At 44.0% G+C, this 16,732-nt stretch overlaps 1 protein-coding gene across 2 annotated transcripts in view; it reads right to left on the reverse strand.

Moving 5' to 3' along the window:
- LOC143299550 (tRNA (34-2'-O)-methyltransferase regulator WDR6-like) overlaps nt 1-16,732 on the reverse strand; it is a 41,278-nt gene that overhangs the window by 6,556 nt on the left and 17,990 nt on the right. Inside the window, exons 12-21 of one of the 2 annotated variants that reach the window (XM_076612845.1) lie at nt 15,401-15,558; nt 14,837-14,952; nt 11,774-12,052; nt 10,267-10,434; nt 7,360-7,434; nt 6,215-6,394; nt 2,800-2,863; nt 1,907-1,978; nt 1,180-1,280; nt 491-1,116 (exon numbers count right to left, since the gene is read on the reverse strand). In XM_076612845.1, the coding sequence (XP_076468960.1) occupies nt 491-1,116; nt 1,180-1,280; nt 1,907-1,978; nt 2,800-2,863; nt 6,215-6,394; nt 7,360-7,434; nt 10,267-10,434; nt 11,774-12,052; nt 14,837-14,952; nt 15,401-15,558 (1,839 nt within the window). Of the gene's footprint in view, nt 1-490; nt 1,281-1,906; nt 1,979-2,799; nt 2,864-6,214; nt 6,395-7,359; nt 7,435-10,266; nt 10,435-11,773; nt 12,053-14,836; nt 14,953-15,400; nt 15,559-16,732 lie in introns of both variants that reach the window. The other variant, XM_076612837.1, reaches the window with a different exon arrangement.

Consider the following 16,732-nt stretch of genomic DNA (forward strand, 5'->3'; position numbering starts at 1 on the left):
TATAAAAACCAACACACACACACCACACATACACACACATGCACTTTTATTTCATATTCATGTTTACAGAGATGGATATACTTAGAAACACAAATAAACAATGATGCATATGCACACACATGCACAGAGATGCACATGTATACATATAAGCAAACACACACACACACACACACACACACGAGTCTATTGCACTTGGAATTCCAATTTGAACATCAAGTCATGTAAACTAAACAACATACATTATATCCCACAAAACTACACACCTCGCACGCACACACACACACAACCCCCCCCCCCCTCCACACACACACACAGACAACACCCACACCCAACCACCCAAACAAACACCCACCTACACACACACAACCCACACCCACCCACCTAAACAAAAACACACCCACACAAGCAAAACAAACCCACCCACACAAACACCCGCACCACCTGACCCCCCTCCCTCCCTCCCCCACCCCCCCACACCCCACACACACACCTGAGAAAGCCGTCAGAGCCAGCCGCAGCCAGCAGGTGGAGGTGTGGCGGCAGGGAGGGGTCCAGGCACCCAGCGGTTACCGCCGCCAGACACATGACGCGGGTCTCCGGGTCTAGCTTCAGGTAGCGCGTCTTCCACGGCTTGTGGGAGCGCTTGTGTCGGCACTCCCCAAGGAAACACCCCCCGAGGTGCTCATAGCTGGTGCTGAAGGAACTCTCGTCCTTTCCGGTACCGGGCTGGGCTTTTGCTCTGCACACCTGGGTTGGTTTTTTGTGGTCGTCAGAGGAACTGTTCAGCCGAGCGCGGGCATTGTCCGAAGTGTTTCCACGCAAGGATTTGTCAACGGGGTCTGTGGCATCCTCCTGGCTGTGCAGCTGTTCACACACTGGATCAGCTGCAGCAGAACTGTCGGAGCCAGGCTGGCGTGGTGAACAAGAAGCACTCAGCTCATTCGCTGAGCAGCCGTGCTCACCCGCTGTCGGTCGTGAACAGACACTCCGCTCAGCAACCGTCACTCTCCAGGCCTGGATCTGGGCGCGACCTCCGGCCGAGAACACCACAGTCGCTGACCCCTGGACGCCTGACAACCCATCGGGAGGGTGACGGGCGGTGCCGGTGGTGGGGGCCTGGCAGTGTGTGTGACATTCAGACTGGTGCCAGTCCCCCCCTCTCTCTCTCCCGGCGTCGGCAGGGGCGTGCCGGGCCGACCTGACAGTGGCCATGGCACGCACGCTGGACAGGTGAGCTTGGAGTGTGTGCTGGTCTCTCCACTGCACACCGCCTCCTTTCACTTCCACCAGTCAAGGTCTTGATAATAATGATGATAATAATAATGATAAACATATTCATATGTGAACCTCCTCCTTTCACCATCAACAGTCAAGGTCTTAATAATGATAATAATAATAATAATAATAATGATAATAACAACAGCAACAACAACTACAATAGTAATAATGATAATAATAATAAAAGAAGCGATTTGGAAAGAGGTTTGTTTTTTTTGGCCAAAGACAGCAGTGCTATATAAAAATAATAACGATACAACCATTGCTTTTGAACAAGAGATAAACAGTTTATGCTCAAAGTGGAGTAAATATAGAACCAGAAGCCAATTTCTTTTTCCTTAGGATTGAGTACAGGGCCAGAAGTCAGTTTCTTTTTCCTCTTAGGATTGGGTACAGGGCCAGAAGCCGATTTCTTTTTCCTCTTAGGACTGAGTACAGGGCCAGAGGCCGATTTCTTTTTTCTCTTAGGATTGAGTACAGGGCTAGAAGCCGATTTCTTTTTTCTCTTAGGACTGAGTACAGGACTAGAAGCCGATTTCTTTTTTCTCTTAGGACTGAGTACAGGGCCAGAGGCCGATTTCTTCCCCCCCCAGTTATCTCATGAGCCCAGACCAGCTGTGAAGGATACAGTCAGACTGCAGTAGTCCCAGGCTGAGAGAGGTGTCCTCACTGCCCGTGCACACGACATGATGCACCACGCCTGTAACAACACACACCGCTCACCTTCACCTTCAGCCTGGGAGGCTCACTTCAGCATCGTCGGTTCATACAAGTGTACACTTACACACACATACATGTATACACACTCAAACACACACGTGTACACTTATGCACACGTACATGCACACACATACATACACGTGTACACTTACGCACACATACATGCACACTCATACACACACGTGTACACTTACACACATCTACATGCACACTCATACACACACATGTACACATACATGTACACACATACACACTTACGCACTCATACATGCACACGCATAAATACACATGCACACTTACGCACACATACATACACACACATGCACACTTACGTACACATACATGTACACTCATACACACACGTGTACATTTACGCACACATACATGCACACTCATACAAAAATGTGTACACTTACACACACATACATGCACACTCATACATACACATGCACACTTACACACATATACATGCACACACATACACACACATGCACACTTATGCACACATAGATGCACACTCATACACACACATGCACACTTACGTACACATGCATGTACACACATACATACATGCACACAAATGTGCATGCACATGTTAAGACACACATTCATTCAATAATTCACAAGCACACGCACAATCATATTCACGCGCTCACACACACACGCACACACACACTCATGCACATGCACACACACAATCATACGCATGCATATGCACACACACATGCAGACACACTCTCATGCACACGCACACACACACACACACATTCACACATACAATACAATACAAATGCCACTCACCTTGGCCATCAGTGTGGGCAGCCAAACACTTCATATCCCACACTTTCTTTCCATGCAGAGGGGGCTGCAAAGCAGAAAACACACGCACGCACGCATGCACGCATGTATTTAAGCACACATGCACTTTTTGTCTGGTATGTTTGTTTTGATATTTTATAACTTGCACAAACATATCTTCCTATCTCAAATGCAAACATTAAAATGAAAAATATTTCATTACACCCATAACACAAAAGCTGTTTTTAAAAAGATCATGTAATGCTCTAATCATACATCAACCTAATTACTCCTACATTACAGCTGATGCAGCACAATCAGATGTCACAAAAAAAATCAAAGACAATACTATAACTTCATGAAAACAAACATGAACACTCCATCAAACCTCACAAAATATACACCAACAAGCTTTTAATAACGCATTCCAGCAATGTAATGCTTCAGTGGGTTTTGTGACCCAAATTACTCATTCTTATAAACTCCATCAAAATAATGGGGATTTTTTCAGTCATATCTTTCATTTGTATTTGCATTTGTATTTCTTTTTTATCACAACAGATTTCTCTGTGTGAAATTCAGGCTGCTCTCCCAAAGGAGAGCGTGTCGCTACACTACAGCGCCACCCTTTCTTTTTTAATAATTTTCCTGCAGTTTTATTTGTTTTTCCTATCGAAGTGGATTTTTCTACAGAATTTTGCCAGGAACAACCCTTTTGTTGCCGTGGGTAAACTTATGACATCAGACCCACATGGCATAGATGACAGCTGTACGAGCGAACCATTCACCATAAAGGAGCTGAAACAAGGCATTCGCAAGCTGAAGCCCAAGAAAGCTCCGGGGCCTGATGGTGTCACTGGCGACATGCTGAAGCACCTGGGACCAGCATCCAGAACAGTGCTGCTTCAGATCTTCAGCTAAAGCTGGACAGCAGGAGTTGTGCCTTCCATCTGGAAAGAGGCAGAGATCATCCCGATCCCAAAGAGGGGAAAGAATAAGAAGGACCCCACAGCTACAGACCAATCAGCTTTCTGAGCTGCGTCGGCAAGCTGCTGGAAAGGATTGTCAACCGCCGCCTCACCTTCCTCCTGGAAACACAGAACATCCTTTCACCTACCCAGACCGGCTACAGAAAATTCCGCAACACAGAAGACCAACTAGCCCTCCTTGTCCAGGACATCGAAAACTCTTTTCAGGAGAAGAAGACGACACTGGCCATGTTTTTTGACCTGTCGAGAGCGTCTGACAAAGTGTGGAAGGAGGGCCTCATCCTGAAACTTCTCCAAGCCGGCGTACGTAGCAAGATGTACATGTGGATCCACCACTACCTCTTCAGCAGGACTGCAAGGGTCAAACTAGACGGCTTCCACAACAGAAAAGTCAAGCTACGTGAGGGTGTCCCCCAGGGAGGAGTGCTTTCCCCAACATTGTTTCTGTTGTATATCAACGACATCACAGACAACATCACGAAGTACGTCTCCAACAGTCTGCACACAGACGACCTGGCAGCATGGACATCCGCTGAACACACCAGCACGGCCTCCTACCGGCTTCAGGAAGTCGTCAACAATATCACTACATGGACAGAAGACTGGGGTCTTGAGCTCAACACCACAAAAACCAATGCAACACTCTTCTCTCTCTCCACCGCCAACGAGCAAGTCAAGCTGAAGCTCCAGGGACAGGTCTTGCCCCAGACGGATATACCAACATTCCTTGGTGTCAAGCTGGACACCCGCCTGACCTGGAAGCCCCAGATTGAGGAGATGGAGAGGAGAGGCATCCGCAAGCTAGCCCTGCTGAAGAAGCTGGCCGGGACGACTTGGGGAGCAGACAGCAGGCTTCTCGCCAGGATCTACATGGGAGCGGTCAGACCCACCATGGAGTACCCCTCAACCTCGTGGGGCACAGCCTCCAAGACCAACAAGAGCCAGCTCAACAAAGTCCAAAATATGGGACTACGCCTCATACTTGGAGCCATGAGGTCCACGCCGATCCATGACATGGAGAAAACTGCTAACGTCGAGCCCCTGGAGAGAAGACACGACCTGAAAGTCCTGATGCAGGGAGAGAAGCTCAGAAGACTGCCCTCACACCACCTACACCACAGACTGGAGCAGCACACCAAGAACCATCTCAAATGTCAGAGCCTCAACCACCAGTATAAAGCACTCAGAGCACAGCACAGCGATATTCTGGCAGCAAAAGGGGAGTCTTGCACTGACCTTGCCTTGCCTGACTGGAGGCTCGACCAAGAGATAGAGGCCACCATCAGCCTGAGTTCCTGGCATCACCACCAAAGACCAGCAACCAGCTACTCTCAAGATCCTGACTCTGGCCATGATAGAGGAGTCCTACCCAGCCAGCTCCATGACCCATGTATACACGGATGGATCAGCGGAGGAAGCCACACACAATGGAGGCAGTGGTGTCTACGTCAGATTTCCCGATGGAGAGCACAGCAGCATTGCACTCCCTGGAGGAAAGCTCTGTTCCAATTTCAGAGCTGAAATCCTGGCCATTAAAACAGCAGCAGAATTCCTCTCCTCCTGTGGAAAGCCCCTTGGCAGCATCTCCATCTTCACTGACTCCATGTCCACACTTCAGGCCCTTGACTCCCCTGATCCTGGTCCACTGATCCAGTCCCTTAAGGCCTCCCTTGCAACCCTTACCCAAACAGCCCAAACGACCCTCCAGTGGGTGCCTGCCCATGTAGGCCTCCCAGGCAACAAGCGTGCAGACCACCTTGCTAAGGAAGGAAGCCAGCTCACACAGCCAACCGTTCCTGCCACGTATGAGGAAGCAAAAACTCTCATCCACAGCAGATTCCGAAGAGGCTGGGTCACCCTGAACGGAGGCTACCAGGCACACCAGGATCCCATCAGGACACTGGAGAGGAGACACCAGACTACCATCTACCGCCTTCGCACAGGACACTGCGGCCTCCGAGCACACCTGAAGAGGATTGGAGTGGCAGCCACATCCCTATGTGATTGCGGCCAGGCTGACCAGACCCCATCCCATATTCTCCAAGACTGCCCCTCTGTATGAGAAGATGCGGCAGCAGTCCTGGCCTGGGGGTGCTGACCTCAACACCAAGCTCTGGGGGATGGTAGCTGATCTTCGTCGGACGTCCGAGTTTGTGGCATCCCTTGGACTTCGAACCTGACTGCGTAGCTGTTGAACGCAAAAGAAAGAAAGAAAAGTTGCTGTGGGTTCTTTTACGTGCGCTAAGTGCATGCTGCACACAGGACCTCGGTTTATCGTCTCATCCAAATGACTACGGCACTAAAATAAAAGCACACCAAAAGTAACGACTGACTTTCACATTCATGCCACACCGATCTCATTTCACCAATGTTCAGCAGTCAAAGGGTTAAAGACAAACAACAACAACAACATGACTACCATATCTGACCTTGACAATGTCCTGAGGCGACCTCTGCCCTCCGTTGACTATGACGACGTCCCTGGCCTTGATGAAGCAGAAGCGGTAATCCTGACCCCGGGTCGTACAGTCCCATGACCTGTGACCCCCGCCACACTCCACCTCCATCCTCCGCTCCCCCTGCCCTGCGTCCCACACCAGGAACTTGGACTGGGGAAAAAAAAAAAAAAATCCACGGTTCTGATGGACTGCTGTCAAAGTGAGAAAAGTTTCATTTCTCAGTTTCAAGGAGGTGAAAAAGCATGCAGACTGATCCATATATTGCAACCGATTCTGCCACGGCAGCCTCTAGAAGCATCCATTTCCATTTGTTGAGACCAGTGGTAAATGCATAGATGCCTGCTAACATCTTTCTGGCATACCTCTTCATTACACCACATCTGCTTTTTTTTCTTCTTTTTTTTTTTTTTAACAGCAGATGCCTGACTTTTACATACACCTGACGTGCTGGTCAGGCCGTGACAGCCTAGCCTGGGCTTGTGTAAAACATTAACCTAAAATGAAATAAAATAATTATTTCAAAAAACAAAAAAGTGTTTAAGTAAATACATTAAAGTATAATATAACAAAAGATAAGTAAATAAAAAGGATACATTTACTCTGGTAACTGTACAAATTAGATCAGCAGGAGCAAATGATTCCATTAACACAGCACAGCCAATGTTATCGGCCATAGCTACTTTTGTTTTCTCTGCATAGGCGGGCAGTAGTTTGCACAGGACAGGAATCAGACCCCTGCCGGAGTCTTCACTAGTGGGTCATGATTAAGTAGGTGTAATTAAACCAATGTTTCCATTAACACAGCACAGCCAATGTTTCCATGAACACAGACACAACTTGACATGTGCAGCTCACACCACACAAAACGCACACAAAATATAATCAATTTGTTCCTATCAACCTCAACTAATCCATCCTCAAAACATTTTCAGTCCTTCAGATTTGAACCTTTCTCAAGGCCCGACCAAGGACATTGGGTTACGCTGCTGGTCAGGCACTACCTGCTTAGCAGACGTGATGCAGCAGATATGGATTTGTCTGAAAGTAGTCACGCCTCCGTGAGTAGCTGAACTGAACTGAACTGAACTGAACCTTTCAACAGCAAACCTACTCACAGAGTGGAATCCCAAGATGAACAGCCCCTGGTCCCCAATCCAAAGGCGATCGATCCAGTCAAAGCCTTTGCACACCTGGAACAACAAGATGCCTCACTTCCAGTGACAAGAGGAAAACTCCAAAGATAAACCAATCAAATGACTTGCAGTATAATAAAATGTCATAATGAAACAGCTTGTGTCACATCAAACACATACCGTAAAGTTCAGTCTATTGAGCGCACTGGTATATAATCTGCACCCACCAAATTTTGGAAAAAATTTAACTTTATACATACATAAGCCGCACCGGCTTATAAGCCGCACTTATTTCCGGTACCGGAACACATACTGATACTACAGAAAAGCTGTCGATACTGTAGGTTATGAAATAAACACAAGCGGGAACAACACAAAGAAAAGCAAGCGAAAATACTGCTAGTGCCACAAAAAAATAAATAAATAAACACAACGAAAATAAGATCCATAATTTAGGGATAGTCACATTTATTCAACGTCATCCTGCTCACTGAATCCACAAAAATCTTCGTCATCAGTATCCGAGTTGAAGAGAACCAGCGCAGCTTCCTCTGCCATCTTGTCACCGACTTCAGCCTCACTTTCACTTCATGAACATGAAGGTGGAGGTCGCTGCTGGTTCGTCACTTGCACTGTCGTCTGCTTGGTCGATCGCCTTCAATTTGAAGGCTGCATCATAGGCATAACGTCGCGTTTTCGGCATGATGAGGGTGTACGCTTGAGCAGAGCAGAACTGAATGCTGATCTGAAGGCTTTAATGTGCGTGGATTTGATTTGTAAAATGTGAACAGTTAGCACACTATCCTGAAGCTCATCCAAAAATTCATGGACAGAAATCATGATTTTAGTGAGTTGAAGGGCAGCTAAGAATAGTCGAGAACGTGACACTCCCGGGATCGTTAAAATCCGCAAATAAGCCGCATCATTGTATAAGCCGCAGAGGTTGAAGCTGGGGTAAAAAGTCGCGGCTTATAGACCGAACTTTACTGTACATATGTTGTCCGCAGAAAAAAACAGATGTTTCCTCTTTTCCACTTTGCTTTGTTTCTGTGAGTGGGCTCATATTTTCATGTTGGAAGCGTCTGTGTTTCATGAATCAAATCAAATTACAGCAACTGACCAATAGCACAGTCAGGGGTAGGTAGGTCTGCATGTGCGTTCATGTACTGGTTGTCGTCCAACAAGTGAATGACAATTCTGAAGAATGAATGTTATGAAAAAATAAAGACAACCAACACTGTCTTCTATCATCACATGTATAAAGAAAGAAAGAAATACATAAACAAACAAATGAAGGAACATACAGAGATAAGTACATAGATTAATAGACAGATAGATAGATACAAACATATATACATATATACATACTGTAAAATTCGGTCTAAAAGCCGAGACTTTTTCTCCCAGCTTCAACCTCTGCGGCTTTTAAAATGATGCGGTTTATCTGAGGATTTTAGCCCTTTGAGCCCTGACCACCGCTTTACCGGTGGTGGGGAGGAGTGGCATAATGCCTGGCCACCGGTTGAGCGGTGCGTAAACACTTGTGGTGTGTTTTGCTATTGGTTGACTTATATTGAAGAGCCAATCAGAAAAACCGTAATATTCTGACGTCAGCAAACGTAGTACCAACATTGCCGCGCCTTTTCACTGTGTTTTGTGCATGTGCTTTGGATAAAAAAGATCGATTTCTACCATGAAGCGTGCAGAGTCTCCACGCCTCCTTTGATCAACTGATTCTGCATGCTCAGATTCATTTTCAACATCACTATCTGTAGCAAAATCATCCGATTCGAATTCCACCTTACTATCAGAGTAATCATTGTCATACTCTACTTCCGATAAATCATCAAGCATATCAATTACTTGCTGCATTGTGTACAGTTTTTTCTTGCACGTTTTGTCCCTGATTTCTGCCCTTACGGGCCAGGTTGAGACTCTGCATGCTTCAAGTGTTTACGCACCGCTCAACCGGTGGCTGGGCATTATGTCATTTTTCTCTGCCACCGGTAAAGCGGTGGTCAGGGCTCAAAGGGTTTAATACCAATTATTTGCAAATTTTGGCTCAGGAGCTCAGGCAGAAGGGTTAAAATAGCTCAGGAACTCAGGGCTCAAAGGGTTAACATGTCGAGTGGGAAACCTGGATGACAAGTGGTGAAAAGTCCTTCACCAAAACTGGCCGTTTACGACGAGCAAGCTTTGCTGAAGTCTGTCAGTGGATCCTGACAGCATGGGGAAAAGTAAAGCAATCCACCATTATCAATGGATTTCGTAAGGCTGGACTGTGTGCTGCAGCAGACGACAGTGCAAGCGACGAACCAGCAGTGACCTCTACCTTACGTTCATGTTCATCAAGTGAAAGTGAGGCTGAAGTCAGTGACAAGATGGCGGAGAAGCTATGCAGGTTCTCTTCAACTCAAACAACTTGGACACTGAAGACGAAGATTTCAGTGGATTCAGTGAGCAGGACGACGTTGAATAAATGTGACTATCCCTTATGGATCTTATTTTCATTGTGTTTATTTTTTTGTTGTTGTGGCACTAGCAGTATTTTCGCTTGCTTTTCTTTGTGTTGTTTCCGCTTGTGTTTATTTCATAACCTACAATATTGACAGCTTTTCCGTAGTATCGATATGTGTTCCGGTGCCAGTAATAAGTGCGGCCTATAAGCCAGAGCGGCTTATGTGTGCATGAAGTTCAATTTTCTTTAAAATTTAGTCGGAGCGGCTTATATACCAGTGCGCTCAATAGACCAAACTTTACGGTACATGCATACTAACAAACATATAGATATAGATATATTTGCCAATATCATTGTCTCTCTCACTGCCTGACAGGCTACTTCTGTACTTGTCTACCTGACTTAAATGAATCTTATTTTCATCCACTGACACGTGAACTGTTGAGCAGCTGCAGACAGCCCTTGGTCACACTCCAGCGTCGGTAGTGTCCATCCCTGCCGGCCGTGTAGACAGTGTCACCATGGTGACGGACACACGTCACACCAGCGTTGCCGTGGATCTTTGGGAAGGTCTGGGCTGGCTGCAGCCCTGAACCTGTCTGAAAACCGGAAGAAAGAACAAAAAAAAAGTTTCAACTTCAAGGTGTCAAAGTGTGCAGGCTGATACATATATGACATATATCTGCTATCAAAAAAAAAAAAAAAAAAAAGCTGTGATGAAAATGAAATGGAAAATAATAATGGAAAATATACAAATTGTGTTACGTCTTTGTGACCTTTCCACCATTTTTGTATGGAAAGCAGCACACACAAACATATCCAGGGTTCCCAGGTGGTGGGCATGAAGCCAAAAAAGGACCTTTAAAGGACTTTATAAGGACCTCAAATCAGTTTAAAAGGACCTTTGCCGACATGACTTTACAGTACACCCCAATCTATTTGACATGCAGAACAGCAGACACTTACCTCTCATAAACGGAAGAACAGCTAATCCCATTTGACTGTCGTATTTAGTCTTTGCAATTCACGTCACTGTAGGCTAGGCCTAAGCAAAGCAGCAGCAGCAGGCGTGACTCACAGCCACTGTACCACGCTTCGCGTCTGCCACCGAGCAGAAAGCGCACTACTGTTAGGCCCTAGGCCTATAGGCTGTATCCTCCTACAGTAAGTACTGAGTTTCAGACGATCACGTTGGCATCTTTCAACTCGCTTTGCAACTTGCGGTTTTGGTGTCGAAGGTGTTTCAGTTTCGTTCTCAAGTCTCTTTCTCTTCATAAAACAGGACTTAACAGTACCTTTCAAAAATTAAAAGGACCTCCTGATGAGTTAAAAGGACCAACTTGCTGAATCAAAGCACTTAAAAGGCCTTTTGACCAAAATCCAATTCCTAAGGACTTAAAAGGACTTGAAAGGACCCTACGAACCTTGATATCACACATTATCATATATGCACATATACACACACAGAAAAAGCTTACTGAAATATCTATACTAGATTTTGTTGTTGTTGTTGTAATTATTACCACTGATGACCAAAAATCCCTTGGCAAATATTTGCCATTGAGCAGAAAATAGGTTTGGTATTGGTACTGAAGGTTAAAAAAAAAAAAAATCTGAGGTTATATATAGTTTCTTCAGGTAGTTTGCATGCTAGATTTTCTCTTCGTTTTGTTGTTGTTGTTGATGAAAAACCCTTGGCAAATAGTTGTCACTGAGCACAAAATAGGCTTGGCACTGGAAGGTTAAAAGAAAATTAAGTTATATAAAAATTTCAGGTAGTTTGCATGTTAAATTTTCTCTTCTTTTTTTTGTTGTTGTTGTTGTAATTATTACCCCTCGCAGCAAAAAAACCCCTGGCAAATAGTTATCACTGAGCCCAAAATAGGCTTGGAACTGAAAGGGTTAACAAAACAAAACAAAATCAGCAGATCCTGATACCCATGACAGTGAAGCTGACTGTGTCGTGACGTGGTAGCAGTGCACATTGCCGCTCCTGTCACCACACACCAGGGACGCCCACACGCCCATCCATGCAGACTCTGACGATGATGATGACGATGATGATGATGAAGATGACTCAGCTGACGAGGACGATGACGACAGCGACAACAGACACCCGGACACCACCCAGCGGTGTCTGCAGGGGGGCAGCACCAGGTGAGCTATAGTGGACACAGCAGGTCTCCCTTCTGTGGAGTTCTGGACCCTGACCAAGGCCTGTGACAATGACAGGGCTCTCCATCACATCATGTGACCAAACAAAATTCCGGACCTTTTCCAGACCGGGCTGATAATGTTCTTTACCATAACACAAAGCCAAAAGGAAACTTTCTTCCTAAAATTACGTTTATCTAACATACTTACCATGACCCACTAGTGCAGACTCCGGCAGGGGTCTGATTCCTGTCCTGTGCAAACTACTACCCGCCTATGCGGAGAAAACGAAAGCAGCTACGGCCGATAACCTCCCGAAGTAGGCTACCTCCCCTGTGCCTCCCTGACTAGCGCCCTCTTTTTCCAGCAGACATCTTGACTCCTGATCCTGTGCTCTTCATACTGCTAATTTTTTTTCTGTATTTCTGTCTGTCTGTCGATTCTTTGATACTCATGTTTTGTATCTGACAAAGACTTGTATCAGGTCACAAACTTACTGATTTTTAAAATTTGTTTGCAGCACCGTTAAGAGTCAGACAATAAATCAGTTTATTACAATTAAAAAAAACTAATAATCACACTACAATATTAACCCCCCAAATATTGAACAGGCATGAAAAAAAAACAGAAAATAAAAAAATCATACTGAACATTACTCCCATAAATACTGATCATACACAGACAGCCACTGAAAGTATACATTTTGCCTTATCATACTACAACTCAAACATTTATCACCATGGCTGAGGGGAGACAGTGGTCAAGAGTGGTTCATATCTTCTTCTTTTTTTTTTTTTGTGGCCGCAGTTGTATGCAGGTCATGGAGCATCAGAATGTGGTTTTTTTTTTCTCTTCTTTTTTTTTCTTTTTTTTTTTGGTGCTTTCACTCGCCTTCTTCATTGGCCAAAAAACCCCAAAAACCTTTTTTCTTCTTTCTGTTTTCTTTCGGTTTTTTAATTTGTTTTGCTTAGTTTTTTGTTTTTTTGTTTTTCTTTTCATTTTTGTTTTTGTTTCTTTCGTTTTTTTCCCCGTTTTCTATATAACATGCCAGTTTTTGATTAATACATTGTTCCTAAATATATTCAAAGTAGTATTCTTCCAAATACATTAAGTTCTTTGTCTGAATATTCGGTTTTCCTGGACAATTTCAGTGAATATTTTAACATTATACATGTGTTTTGAGTTGTCTGAGATTTAGGTTGCTATGATGTGAGTGTGTGGACTCTATGGTTCATATCATTTGTAAATTTTTCTTCCTGTCTGTGAGGGTCTGGGTGTGCATCCCGCTCTCACCCTTTCTCCCACATTTGACTGGAAAATCAAACTGAGCACACAGTCATTCAAATGAGACAATAAACCCAGGTCCTATGTGCAGCTCACATTTGGTGCACTGAAAAAGAACCCATGACAACATAAGCGATGTCCCCTGGTAAATTCTGTACAAGAAATCCACTCTGATAAGTACACAAATATATATACCGTAAAGTTCGGTCTATAAGCCGCGACTTTTTACCCCAGCTTCAACCTCTGTGGCTCATACAATGATGCGGCTTGTTTGCGGATTTTAATGATCCCGGGAGTGTCACGTTCTTGTCTATTCTTAGCTGCCCTTCAACTCACCAAAATCATGATTTCTGTCTATGAATTTTTGGATGAGCTTCAGGATAGTGTGCCAACTGTTCACGTTTTATAAATCAAATCCCCACACAGTAAAGCCTTCAGATCAGCATTCAGTTCTGCTCTGCTCAAGTGTACACCCTCATCATGTCAAAAACATGATGTAATGCCTATGATGGATCTTATTTTCATTGTGATTTTGTTTTTGTTTTTTTGTGGCACTAGCAGTATTTTCACTTGCTTTTCTTTGTGTTGTCCCCGCTTTTGTTTATTTCATAACCTACATTATTGACAGCTTTTCTGTAGTATCAGTATGTGTTCCAGTACTGGAAATAAGTGCGGCTTATAAGCCAGTGCGGCTTATGTATGTATGAAGTTAAATTTTTTCCAAAATTTAGTGGGTGCGGCTTATATATCAGTGCACTCAATAAACTGAACTTTACGGTATGCATGCACTCCAGGCCTGACTAGACTAACACATTGGGTTATGCTGCTGTCAGGCATCTGCCTAGCAGATGTGATATGGGTTTGTCCGATCGTAGTGAAGCCTCCTTGCGAAAATGAAACTGCAACTTTTTCTTTCATGTACAGTGCCCTGAGCTCTATAGAGAAAGGGCGCTCTACTAATACACATTATTATTATTATCATAATTCCTATTATCATTATTACTATTATCAATATCCTTATCTTTATCATTATCATACAGTGCCAGAAAATGTATCTTTGGGAGAAAAAGCACTCTGCAAATGTACATTATCATTAATATTATTATCAACAAACAAACAAAAAAAAACCAAACAAAAAAAAAAAATATATATATATATATTGCTATTATTATCATCATTATTCTATAGTGTCAGGAAATGTATCTTTGTGTGAAAGAGTACTCTACAAATGTAAATTATCACTGATACTATCATTAATTATAAAAATTCTTTTTAAATATATAAACATATCTTATTAATACTATTATCATTATTATCATCATTCTGTAGTGCCAGGAAATGTATCTTTGAGTGAAAGAGCACTCTACAAATGAACACTGATATCATTATTATCATTATCATTATAATCATTATTAGTCTATATCATTATTATTATTACTATTCTTATTATTCTAAAAGCACTCTAAAAATGTACATTATCATCAATATCATTATTATCATCATCATCCTTATGACTATGATTATTACATATTGCAAGGAAATGTATCTTTCAAAGGCACTCACGCAGTGTCCCTGCAAGCCGGTGGTGAGGAAGTGGTCGTCGCTGAGCCAGGTCAGACCACACACCTTGCCCTCGTCAACCTTCACCTTGGTCTCACAGACAGTGGGCCCCACTCCCCCTGACACAATGCACAGGTGTGAGCATGATGTGTGTGTGTGTGTGTGTGTGTGTGTGTGAGTGTGTGTGTGCGAGTGTATGTGTATGTGCGCGAGTGTATGTGTATGTGCAAGTGTGTGTGTATGTGTATGTGTATGTGTTCAAGTGTGTATATGACTATGAGTGTGGATGTGCATGTGCAAGTGTATGGGTGTGGGTATGCATTATGCATGTGCAAGCATGCACGCATGCGTGTCAGTGTGTATGTGTGTGTGTAACTGCGTGACTGTGTGTGTATGTGTGCATGCACACACATGCATGCATGAGTGTACATGTGTGTGTGCTCATGTGCGAGTGCGTCAGTGCATGTGTACATGCACACACACACACACACACACACACGCACACATGTGTATGTGTGTTCATGCAGGTGCTTTTGTTATGCACGACTCCACACTTGACCCACTGACCTGCCACCTGACACATCACCCTGACATGCCCACTGATGCTGCCGACAGCCAGGAACGACGCGTGCGTCGACACAGCCAGTGTGGCATAGGAGGCAAAGTCCGGGTCGTGGGCCAGTGCCCTCCACGTGCCTGTGGCCAGGTTGTAGCACAGGGTGCTCCTGAACAATGCCAGTGGCACCGTTGGGAGTATATGTATGTATATGCATGAGAAGAGGAAGACAGAAAAAAAAAAAGATGGATTGACAGTTTCAGTTTCAGTTTCTCAAGGAGGCGTTACTGTGTTCAAACAAATCCATGTCTTCTTTTTCTTCTTTTTTTTTCATTTGCTATCTTTAGCTTCTTTTTTCCTTGTTTTTTCTTTCTTCTTTTATCCTTTTATATATATATATATCCTTATATATATATATATTCCGCCCCCCCCCCCCCCTCACTCAAGGCCTGACTAAGCTTGTTGGATATGCTGCTGGTCAGGTATCTGCTCAGCAGATGTGGTGTAGTGTATATGGATTTGTCCAAACACAGTGACGCCTCCTTGAGAAACTGATACTGATGCCGATACTTATATGCTACATCACATCTGCTTGGCAGACATCTGACAGCAACATAACCCAACGCGCTTGTCAGACCTTGAGTGCATGGTTCATATCTGTGTACTTTTCAGAGTGGATTTCTTTTTACATAATTTTGCCAGGAGGACAACACTCTCATTGCCATGGGTTCTTTTTTTTAGTGCACCAAGTGTATGTTGCACATAAGACCTCAGTTTATCATCTCTAGACGCTCAGTTTGATTTTCCAGTCAACTTGGGAGAAAGGGCGAGAGCGAGATTCGAACCCATACCCTCACAGACTCTCTGTATTGATAGCTGAGTGACTTAACCATTCTGCCACCTTCCTAACAACACTGAAGAATGTGAGCATGAAAACCATTTGCAGAGACCCAGGTCTTGACACACAACTGACAGACCTGGAGGAATCTGGTGAACATGTTGGTTTTTGTTTTTTTTATCTGTGCAGTGCCCAAATGAGTCTTCACAGAGTTAAGGAAGAAGAAGAAGACACAAAGTGATTGCAAATATTTATTTCACATCTGATTGCCTTCATTTAAAAACATTTTTTTTTTTTAAAGTAGGAAAGGAGTGGAATGGGAATTGTAGGGAGAGCTGGGGGGAAACAGGATAGAAGGACAGTGGAATCAGAGATGAAAAATTGAAATAAACAGAAGTACAATTCAACAAAAATCACTACATGGACTTTGTATATGGGAAGTCATTAATTTAAGAGTGGACACGGCAGTGCAAAAGAGACCAAAATGATGATTTTTCATGATTGG

The sequence above is a fragment of the Babylonia areolata genome, chromosome 2, assembly GCF_041734735.1.
Source record: "Babylonia areolata isolate BAREFJ2019XMU chromosome 2, ASM4173473v1, whole genome shotgun sequence".
Lineage (NCBI taxonomy): Eukaryota > Metazoa > Mollusca > Gastropoda > Neogastropoda > Buccinidae > Babylonia > Babylonia areolata.